This window comes from Strix uralensis, chromosome 1, assembly GCF_047716275.1.
Source record: "Strix uralensis isolate ZFMK-TIS-50842 chromosome 1, bStrUra1, whole genome shotgun sequence".
In the NCBI taxonomy this organism is placed as follows: Eukaryota; Metazoa; Chordata; class Aves; order Strigiformes; family Strigidae; genus Strix; species Strix uralensis.
The window spans coordinates 11,566,763-11,578,796 of NC_133972.1; the positions used below are offsets into that span (position 1 = coordinate 11,566,763).

Sequence of the window (12,034 nt, forward strand, 5' to 3'; positions counted from 1 at the left end):
CTTGTAATTACTTTTCCTACGGCACATTTGTGCAAAATATATTTGACTTTAATTTTGAGTATTCAAAGGTGAGCTCAGTTCTCAAAATGGATGGTCAAAGTGGTGGTGCTAAATGCAGGAATTAACTCCACAGGTATCACAATTACCTCAAGTGTAATATTGAGGACTATCTGCTACCTCATTAAATATATAAATGGGTTTGTTGTACCTTGCCATCTTCTGAGCAAACACCCATGTGTTCTCCACTTTCATCCAGGCTGATCTGATTTATCTTCACTGGGCTCTAGAGAAAGAAGAGAAAAGAAAGAAAAAAGACTTTTAGAGTTGACTTTAAAGTTGCATCACTAATCACATGCTTTAACACCCCCCACACTTACTGAGATTTACGTGTTAACGCTTGTGTAATGTTTAGTTCCATGAATCTTAAAACCCCCCCAGAACAGATATTTCTATGACAATGCCAAAAGACAGCCTTCTTTCCAGCCTTTTGCCTAACCCAGAAATCTGACATTTTTTGCAGTTACACACCTCAGGGCTCTGCAGCTCTCATGAAGTGCCAGGTTCCCAGCCCTGGAGCATCTGCGCCTGTGTACCACAGCTGTTCGTTAAGAACCTCTCCCACTATCAAAACTCACCATCAAACACACTGACCACACCGGCATCAAGCCAACTGAAAATTCTTCTGGGTTGGTCTGACAGCTATACTGGTAATTATTTCTTCCTTCAAATCCCTTCTCCCACTTTCATTTTTGCCTCTAATAGTGTTCTCAGAAGCGAATATTAGAAGGTATTGAAGTGCAACATAGGCGTGGTCATTCTTAAACATATACTGAGAAAAGCCTGAAGACTGCCCCAATTTAGCAAATTTTCCTCTCCCTATCCAGATATATTTTTGGTTCTAATCTACAGGGTTATATGACATCTGTTACTGTTTACTTTAGCTTAAACATCCTTACCTTAAGTACTGAGGACTAACTTATAATGTCATTTGAATAATGTGATGTGTATCCTCTTGCATACAAAACCCCATCCAGTTATATTCAAGTACCAAGAACCTTCTTATATACCATGATCCTGATTTCACCCTCTGTAACAAATGTATTTTCAAACACCATTGACGGATCTTCACCCAAGTAAGTCTCTCTTACACATTTAAGAACAACTTTTCCTACTCTCATAAAATTTTCAACAGACTGAACCACAAAACAGACCACTTCTGTGTTTTTAAGCATGATAAAAGAGAAATCCATTGTATGTTTGCGTGAAAAGAAAGTGTCACTGGAACAGCGCTGGAGTCGTGGGGTCACATTAGATGTTACAAAACTGTGTCTAAAATATCACAGGTCCTTATATATGCTATGGCAGTTGGAATTACATAAGAAGTACATCATCAAGAGTTACACAAAACCACACTGTCCAGATGGACTATCTACAAGAGATAAACTGAGGTCTTCTCACAGCCTTTGGAAAACTTTTCCCCATAATCTTTCACACACACAAAAAAATTCCAACTAGGGAAACGAAGTTTTCCTCTCTTCCACCTTGAAAAGAATATACACCCAAATCACATTTCATTTTCTAGAAGCTTCTTTCTAATCAAGGTTGAACAACTGAGCCCGGCACTGCAACAGTTCCTTGATGAGTTGGGAAAAGAATGCTGCCAGTCCTTTTGCTTTCCTGCTTCCTTGTGTGCAGGAGACACCACTCTTGGTCTCACTTTGTGTTACCACAGACCACCACCTGGAAATACTGCAACTACTGGCTATCACAAAGCAGTCTTTCTGCTCTGAGTTGTTTGCTCAAAAGTGCACTGCTGAGGAAGAAGTCAAACTAGTTTTCCTTACGTGCTCCGGAAGTATTTTCATTCGCCACAGAGCGGTTACACTGACTTGCTGCGTTTCAGAATCAGAAGCAAGCGCACCACTAGCAGTACAGGCAGCTGGTGCACATTCCCCGGCTGCGTTCCTCCTGACAAGTTTGGGGGTGTCAGCTGAGGAGCACAGCTCAAGCCCATCAACCTGCTGGTGCAGTCAACACCCTTGTGAAAGCTCTGATTCTCAGATGTTACACACACAGTTGGCTAATTCCAGGCCTGGAGGATGCTGAGCAAGGCAAGACAGGTCAGTTGTCAGTCTCTCTTTCCAGAAGCTTCATAGAAATTGCTAGCACATACTTTTACTCCTGCCTTACCTTGAAAATGCCTTTCTAAACTTCTGTTTTGCTCATCGAGGTGCAAGAGAAGATTTTTGTCTCTGTCTAGGGGAAAAAAAAAATTAAAAAAAAAATGCCAGCACGTCTCCACCATTCCCTCTACAATGAGAAACAACTCTGGCCCTCTGAAAGGACAGGCACAGAAAAGTTCAGCTGAGTTCATCATGGAAGCGCCATTGCTTTTTGTTCTGGGCTGCATCTAAGTTGCCACTGCCACAACTTTCTCACAAAGGTTTTTCTGTTCTTTTATTACTCTGCAAGTTGAAAGGCATAAAGTCCATCTTGAAAAGTCCCATTTTGACACATGGTCATATGCGAAGGTACAGTGTTCAATTGGCCATGTTATTCTCATCTCTCCAGCACCTACATCTGTATCAGGGCTGACAGGACAGCAACAGGAAACCTAGCAGCACTCCTGTGTGATGGGCCTCCTTGGAGACACTCTACTGCAACAAAACCCAAGACAAAAAGAAACAAAACAGGACACACCAGGAGAGTCGACAGCTCAATCCTACAGTCCACACATTTTCCTGCCAAACGGCTTTGGTAAAGTTTGACACTGATACAATGAAGTGTAGGAAGTAGGCAAGGTAGACTATGGAAGTTATCTTCACATAAAAGTTAAAGACAAGGAGCAGAATGATGGAATTTATCTGTCATGCTGCGGTTTAAAAGCCACGTGGCATAATTTGGAGAGACAAATGTGTGATTGCACTCAGGTAACCAAACAGTGCCTAGGCAAAACCTCCTTATATACCCAGAGAATGTTGTCAGTGGGGGAAAAGGTGATTCCATGTTATTTGCATTTTTCCCACATTCAAAATTGTGCACAATACTTCAGAACGGTTTGTTGAGTAAAAAATTGATGATATGGTATTTTGTAACACTGTATATAACTGGCAACTTGACAAGCCTTCTGCATGCTCAACACCTCTATCAGTTGCTTTTAACTCTTCCTTTCTCCAATTCTTTTTCTCCTGTTGTCTGCACTATACACAGATGACAATCAGGGAAAACAAATAAATTCAACTAAAAGTAGAGCTGCTCGCTTACCCAAACCTCCAGTTAAGTTCCAACAGGAAATGCTATTCTAGATGATGTACACAAGGCAAAGCAAACAGAGTAATTTTTTTTCAGCACTCAAGTTGAATTGGCACTACTGGCTACTAGCTTGTTCACTGACTTTACCAGTCAGAACTTTCTATGGAGCTCAGAAAGTGATGATAGACCATGAATTTAAAAACAGTCAAGGCTCAATATTAAATACATTTTAAAATAAAGTTCCAGCAAGAATAGCTAATGTCAGGATCTTCTTGTTCAGAGCTGAAAAACAGTCAAAACTACCATTTCCGAAACTACATTCCACTAGAAAGCTGTTTAAGATTTGTATCTAAAACTATCCAGGAAATCAGAGATAAAAGACCACAGATAAAAATAGTGCATGTGTTATCTAAACCAAAGTGTTTCTTCTAGAATCAGCTCCAATTCATCTTTTCGCATCAATTATTTTTATAAATATACTCCTGTGCCAGTCAGCAAAGTTCCTTACCATTTCAAATTTAGTTGTATTTATATCCTGCCAACACCCCACGGACAGTTTTGATATTTCAGAAAAGAGAAGCAAAGATAATTTTGTGGGTTAACCTCCCTCACCCTGCTTTTATTTTTTATTTTTTATTTTTATTAAATGTTATCAACTCAGCCTTGGAGTTACAACTGTCTTTCCCTTGTGGGTTTTTAAACCTTATTCCAGCTAACCCACTGAAGAGTTTAATTTGCCTGGCAAAAGAAAATAGGTTTTGGTTTTTACAGTACAGAGAATAAACGCCCTTCCTGCAACATCCACCTTTACAGGCCGACAAAAGATGAAGAATCACTGAAGGTTAGAGAGGACACAGGTAGTCACTAACTTATCACAATCTGGAGGACTGATCATTTGATACAGTAGGAACCAGGATATGCTCTGGGGTTTGGTCAGGTGACTGTTTTAAAGGTATTAAATGGGTGGGGAAAAAACCTGTCCAAATTTACAGGCCTCATATTTTTAAAAAAATAATTTAAAAAGTTAAGAATTAAAACGGCAATCTGAGGTCAGTGTCAATCTAAAAAGTAGGAACATATAATCCATGTAAATATTACTCAATTAAGAGATGATCTAATCTTAAACCCCACAGGCAGCTGCCTATAAATGTTGAGGAAATTACTAATAATTATTTAATTAACACTACATTGGATAATCTTTTTTTAGCCTACTCAAGACCCTTAGCTTTTGGTCAAACAAGTAAAAACACACAACTTCCTTGTGGCCACCACGATACTTCCAGTACTGTATAAATAATAGTAACACACATAGTATTTCTAAAGCAACGTAATTCAAATCTGGCAATAAGAAGATCCTGTTAGTTAGGAAGGGAAATACACTGAAATTATTAACCTGGGAACAGCTTCAGAATTTCATGCAGTGTGGAAGTTCTGGCAAAGAAGGAAGAAACGCCTTCAGTTGAATTTCCATTAGCTGCAGTTTTCTTTCTGATGGAGACATGTTTGGAATTCTGGACAACATAAGTAAGTTTGACTGTTCAAAATCAATAATGTCAAGCTGACACTATAGAACAAAAAAAATGTTACCTTAATGGAAGAAAGAAAAGTTTAGGGAGAGGGAGAAAAAGCTAGCAGGCACCTTGCACATAAAGATCTAAATGCAGGCTTTTGCAAAATCCTAAATTTAAAGGAAAGGAAAATCAAGTATCTATCAACAAATGTACCTTGTGATAATCAATTACCTAATGTAAAATGCTTGAAATAAACGCACTTAGTATGGATTATGTCAGCTCTTCAATTAGGAGTAAATTCACTGCCACTCAGAAAGCTTCTTTTAATTGTGTTCTTTGTGGCAATTCCTTCTCCCCTGACACTCATCATCAACCCACCTTATACTATCAGTCCCCCAATGGTGAACCTGAGAAATCAATCTGCTAATGTATAATTTGTAAAGCTCCTCTGACTAACAAATGGATAATTGATTCTTTCACAAATGCTGCATCCCAATGGATATGAAGTGGATGAACAAGAAATATAAGACTGGATTTCATTCCGATTCTGTGAGAAATGCAGTATTTACAAGCTAGGAATCTAAACGTTTTAATAGTTGCCTGTGACTTCATGCCTTTCAGCTACGGTTAGCAGGCAAGCAACACACACATCAGGAGTGTGAAAAGCAAAGCAGTGTTCAATCATACTTACAGCAAAGCTCATTTTACTTCAAGAGGTTCTCATCACTAATACAACTCCCTTAAGCGGCGTTCTCATCCATTCTTTAAAGAGAATTTTCAGAAACTTTTCCTAAATTAACCCAAACATTTTTATTCATCTATCGATACACATACACATACCCAAAGAAAAACACCCATAGGTCTTTTCTGATACATTAATATCAATCTGGATCTACATAACCACCGTGTAGCTGCTCTCCATACTAAGGCAAATTGTATGTACACAGAGTTCGCATAGTAATAAAAATAAAAATGTGTCTCCTACGAGTGCCTATTTTTCATTTATTCATATGTTTCCACCTGCATGACATTCACATAAACACGCATGTAAAACTCAACAGAACAGCAATATGACCAATAAAGCCACTGCTTCAAATGTTAGCCCACTGGAGCTACCATTGCTATGTTTGTATTACTTCCACCATGGTGGAGGTACCCAAGTGCAAAACACCGATCTGTAAACAGAAACTGCCACAGTTATTGTCATAACTAAGATAGGACACTCTCAAAATATAAGCCTTGCTCTAGGTAGGATGAAGAACTTACTTTGAATACAGCCCCAATTCTTCAGCTTTTACATCTGTAAATTAGACTTTCTATATGCATCAACACCAATGAATTAAGAAACAGACATCTTTAAGACTATTGGAAAAACCCACAAACTAGGCAAGTACTGAATATTCTCCTTCTCCAAGGGTACCTTTTCAATCCAAAATGATACCCTCAGCCCACCTAGAAGAAAGCCTAATTTACCTAACTTGTCAAAGAAGGAGGTCTATTTTTCAGGGCCTTTTCATTCTGGGAAGCAATAGGAGGTGACAGCAAATAAACCAGATAGTGAGAGAATCTTGAACTATTAAAAAAAAAAGAAGGAAGGTGTGCAGCAGCTAAGCATTGAGTGTATTACGTGTTGTTTGCCCAACCTGTATTGACTTCAGAACATTAATGCCCAGAGATCTCTTGTACTGAGGAACTATCTTTAAAAAGAAGAAACTGAGCCCATGCACTTTTCTTGCCCCAGATGCTGCAGTGCCCCACTGACTTATGCATATTTTGCCTATTTGTAGAGTTTTACTGACACAATAGAGGGAAAAGCAACTCAGAAGAGCAAATTCTTACGCTGTATTATAACAAGGTAAAACTACACACATACCTATGTGTTTAGACACAACTGTGAAACAAAACAGCAACACAAAGGTTTAAATTGAAAAGGCAGCTTTAAAAGTTACAGAATAAGCTCTTCGCCACTGCCTGCAATAGCAGCAGTGTACTCTAAATTTACAGCACTTAAATTTTCATTTGATGAAAATTTACTAATATCCACACCAAAGAGGTTTTGTTCAACAATACTGGCAGCCAAATTCTGATAAGTAAGTGAGGATTCCTGCTCCAGTGCTTTTCCTATAACACTCCTGAATCTGTCATTCTCCAAATGAAAAATGGGAGATTATATTGGTTAGAAGAAAAAGGAGGGGGGAAAGCTTGGGAGAGTGACAAGGTCTGGGACACAGAACAATAACAACATTAACTTTTCTTTTGTCTGCGGGAAGGCAGACCTTGCCTACAAAAAAGAAAGATCTCAAAAGCTTGTCTAAAACGAAGGGAATATGAGGACAAGGAATCTCTCATATATAGTCTGAGAAGTGAGAAAGACCAAAAAGCCTACAGTGATTTCAATATTTTCCACATCAGTGAATCCCTTAATCTTGTTTGTCAAGTAAAGGGACTAAGAAAAAAGGAAAAAACATCCAAGGAAAAAAAAATTAACAAGGGATCTCCCTGAATCTGTAGTAGTTGCTAGATAATCAGAATGCTTGTCTAGGAATGCTGGAACTTTATTACTGAAAACAAATCTATATTGAAAGCCTATACTGCTTCCTAGCAGAGTTTAACCGTTAGCTAATTCCTGACCGATCCAAAGTAGAATCTCTTTTCTATTAAAAAAGTGGTGTGTAAGGAGATATCCTCACAGGAGCTCTGTGCCAAGGTAAACAAATTACTCCCATTTCCTCCCCTCCCCAGGTCCCCTTTGCCATCCACTGTAGAACTGTACGGCTACAACGATGGTATGTCCTAAGCTTGCCTCTACTTCTTTGTTGATATCTGGGTATTAAAGCCATCTGAGGATATGAAGCAATATTCCCCATCACACACCCATGTGGAGGGCTGAAGTACAGGTGGAGGGCTGAGGAAGGGCTGCAGGCAATGACTATATACACCTTCTCTGAAAGACCCAACACAGTGTGGGAGAAGACTATGCCAGGCAATCTGCAGGTTCACGTCACTGATTTCTCTAACTGTTTTCTTTTCAGAACAGTTCCCCAGGCACTATGAACTTGGAGAATTCATCATAGAGCATTAACTTTTCACACAGGCTACTGAATTATAAATTGGGCTTTGAAGAACAATCCAAAAAAGGTATCTAAAGCTCTGAGGATGAAACTTACTGGGGCACTTTCACAGCTTGTTTGTAACAGAATACCACCAGCAGCATCATTAATGAATTTTGTAGAATTCTACCCCCCAAAGTAGTAAGTATGAGATTTTTCTCCATTTCTTGATAAGCCACATTTCAGAGACACGACTGATGAGAAAGGCCAACCAGATCATACAGTGCAAGTTCTTGTCAGGACAGGTGTTCTTTTTAGAGACTATTTTATTGGTGCTTTGACCAAACAACTTTTAAAGAAGCAAAGAGGCTCTTGACTATTTTTCTCAAGGGTCATGCACTGTTGTGCCAACATCATTTCCAGGAAGGTTTTCACAACAGCCATGACTCTCATCCCCCTCCTTGACTGAACACAGAACAGAGGACATGACTACATGGAGCCTACCATCCCTGCTTCTCCATATATGCCATTACGTAGCCACTGTTTTCTCCACAACTACATAGTTTTCTTCCTTCCATCAGCTCCTGCAATGAAAAACTGCACTAAGTATTTTTTCCAGTTATTTTAGCCTGCCAACCATTCCACCACAGACAATGATCCCAACCCAATGGCTACTGAAATCAGTGAAAAGATTTCTCACTGACGGAATCCAAGAGAAGCAGAAGTACTATAAGGGAATGAGTTCCCTTTCCTGGCTGAAAATGACAGAACTAGTCATATTCCTGGCATAGTTAAATATTACATTGGGTGATCGATGCTGAAGTTCAGCCAATAGCTAGAGCTAAAGTGCCATTTTCCATATAAACATTCAGTTATCAACACTGGTATAGACTGGTGTAAGTCAGAGCTATATGCAACAATAAACACATTTCCTGCTTACTGAAAGCACTGCGTTCTCTTTGGACACCAACTCTGGAACTTCCTTTATTTGTAATTTCATCATCCGGGAAAGTCTCACAAACCCATCAGAGATACTCAACAATGATCAATGTTGGGTGTCTGATGCTTGACAGGATCCTAAAAACATGTGCAAATCAAAAATATGGGGGGAGAGGGAGGGGAGTACTCACACGAGTAGAAACTATGGATCATGAAGTGCACTGTAACTTACTGTAAAAGGCATATTGTATGCCATATCCTCACTGTGACAGTAAGGCAGGGAAAGCTAAATGTGAAGATTAATTGATCCTGTGCAACCTCCTCAATGCATTTACATACAAAGAGGCTCTATTTCAATACCAGTGAAGTGTCGACATGATTGCTTATAATAAACTTTATTTAAAGTAGATCAAAAAAGCAAACAGACAGATTCATTCATTCCTCCACCTTTACACTCCTCACATTTCACAGCTCCTACCTTCGAAACTGCCAAGACCTGCAGCAACTACAGACTTCAATTAGCAGCCAGTTTTGTGTTACAGTGGTGAACCTTCCAACACCAAAATACTGATTTCTGAAATTTCTTATGTTTTTATTCTTCTCTGTCACAGGACACTGAGTGGAACTAGCTTCCTCAGCAGCATCATAGTGGAGATTGTCAGTTTGAAAGTAGCTACTTTTGTCAGCAGCCACTCTGAGGGTATTAACACCCAAGACTGGACTGTCCACATTTAGCATTCCATCAGGAGTGCAATGAACAACTGCTATACACACTGTCATGTCTTTTAAAACAAATAAGTCTCATCCTTCAGAAATGAATCTTTATTAGATTTACAAAGTTCATTATCAATAATATCTTATCCCCTATGGGAAAAAATACTTAGTTTTGCCTTCATGTTTTGTTCATCATATTATGCCCCTGTTATGTCATTCTGTGTTTTTAATAGTGCTGCATTTTTATTGTTAATGGAAACAAAGGGCTGTAGCTCTATCATTAATGTCAACTTGTATAAAAAACATTGTCCTCCAGAACTCAGTTGCTTTGGACTTTCTAACTAGGAAAAACATTTTCTAATGCAAATAATATTTTATTAATGCCAGAACTCTGAATAATTCTGACAAGCAAACTGCTATTATTTTGTATATGTGCACGTAAGTGCCTGCTTTCTGTATAGAGGAAAATGCCATTCAGGTATAATGTGCCATTTGAAAGGAAAACAGCTATAGGAATCAGCAGTATACCGGCTTCTTAGGAATCAAACCTTTCTAAATCTTCCCTATACTTTTAAAGGTTGTTAGGGTTTTGAAAACGCACATCTGTGTTATCAGTCTTTTATGAAAAGACTTCATCAGTGCTATCTGAAACTAGTTGTTTCATTGCTGCTAATAAAAACTCTAGAGCAACTCGGCCCGGTGGTTCAGCTATATATCAGCAAAGAGCATTTAGGGGAGGTATGAGACAGATGTGGCACAATATGCTTCTGAGACGACTGGAAAAAGGAAGTGGTGAATCACTGAACATATGTCTTGTGCCAGTCAACATCACCTGGTCAAACCAGAAAGGTCCCAGTAGAGCAGGGACATCCCTGATGGTGAAAATCTGTGGCTCTCTGAATAAGTAGTAAAAGACAGAACAACCTAGCAGCACCTAGCCCTTCCTGTCACGAACTAAGCCTCTGGAAGGCATAGAAAAGTATGTTCCTTACTTAACAGTTGTTTGAAATTTGTTAGGAGTCCTTTGAGGCTTTCTTCTAAGAGCCCATTACATGTTAGAAAAGTAATCCTTTGCTCAAATCAGAGATGTAAAAATATTGTTGTGCATGGTTGTTTAATATCTTTGAAATTAGAAACTATGTATCTATGTTTTCCTTAAAAACAAATAAACTTTGTTGCCTAATATTGTTGTCAAATTATGGTGCATAGGGCAATTTTTTAGAGAAAAAGTCAGTAATAGTTGCAAACACAAATTACATTTTCTATATAATCACAAGATCTAGTATGCATTCAAACAGCAAATATTGCCAAACCTGGATGGTGAGAGAGTTAGGAGAAAAAAAAAATTGTTTTGATGATTTTGATGCTTCTGCATAATGTCACAAATAATTTTGTTCAAAAATGTTTGAAAATATCACATGTAAATCTCCTTAGCAGAATTACAGTAAGGTCCTCTACTTGGTCTCTCACAAAAATAAGTTCCTACAAGGTCTGGTGAAATAAAAGAATGCCTTGGATACTTTGACCCTTCATTGACCAACAAGGCTGTATTAAATACTATAGTAGCAATGTCCATGTTTAGCATTCTCCCATAATGAGATATTTTTTCCCCTAGAATTTTCCAGATTTCATTTTTTTTGAGAAAACACACAGAATGTGATAGGACCCTACCAAGTCAGAAGAAACTCAACCATTTGCTACATCTAGATGACTGTGACAAAACAGTATTCAGTCACAGTCCTCTACCTCATTAGGAGGTGACATTAACAGAATCCTACTGAAATCAGTGACATTAAAGAGGACTCCTAAGGTACCTTAAATGTAATACCTTTAGAGTTGGTCATGAAATGAAAGTAATAGACAACAGGATACCCACTCTCTAGAAAAGTGACCGATATTGGAGAACAAAAAGGAAACTTCTTTCTATGCCTCTATGTCAAAAAAATAGAGGAAAAACAATATGCGTTTGGAGGGTAATGAAGTTGTAGAAAGATCATTCAGTTCTAAGGATGGGGCTAACATCCTTCTCAAAAGAAAGGACATGGGCAACATAACTGCTAGTGAAAAGTTCAAAAGAGAAGGCAGAAACAATTGCAGTCCTAGAAACAGCTGATAAACTACGTAGGCTTTATACTTTTAACTGAAATAAATTTAATCTACAGCATACGTGTTACTGTTTGTGCTTGCACAAGCACACATTTGACTTGTATGAGCTAACAGCATTCAAGAAATAAATGGCTGGACCATACAAGACCTTCTGTAGCTGAACCCATACTTCCAACTACACTTTTTTCATTATGCTGCACTAAGCTGCAGAGTTACTGAAGCTACAAGCTTGAAAGAATAATTGAATGAAATGATCATGCTTTCCTCAGTTTTGAGCTTATAAAAATTAATCATACATGATACTACAATTGTTTAAAACTCCCATATTTCATCCATACTCCAAGCAACATTTCTAGTGATAACGAATGCCTTCCACATCCAACTAATCCCTTTAAGTAAAAATTTAAGCAACACTCCCTTCAAAGGAAAGTTAGATACAGTGGATACAACGATGATGTGTAA

The 12,034-nt window shown here is 38.4% G+C and overlaps 1 protein-coding gene across 5 annotated transcripts in view; it reads right to left on the reverse strand.

Moving 5' to 3' along the window:
- Nucleotides 1-12,034, reverse strand: part of VPS41 (VPS41 subunit of HOPS complex) — a 109,736-nt gene that overhangs the window by 67,425 nt on the left and 30,277 nt on the right. For 4 of the 5 annotated variants that reach the window (XM_074886065.1, XM_074886499.1, XM_074886152.1 and 1 more), the window contains one exon: nucleotides 209-283. In XM_074886065.1, the coding sequence (XP_074742166.1) occupies nucleotides 209-283 (75 nt within the window). Of the gene's footprint in view, nucleotides 1-208; nucleotides 284-1,844; nucleotides 2,083-12,034 lie in introns of those variants that run through there. The other variant, XM_074886239.1, reaches the window with a different exon arrangement.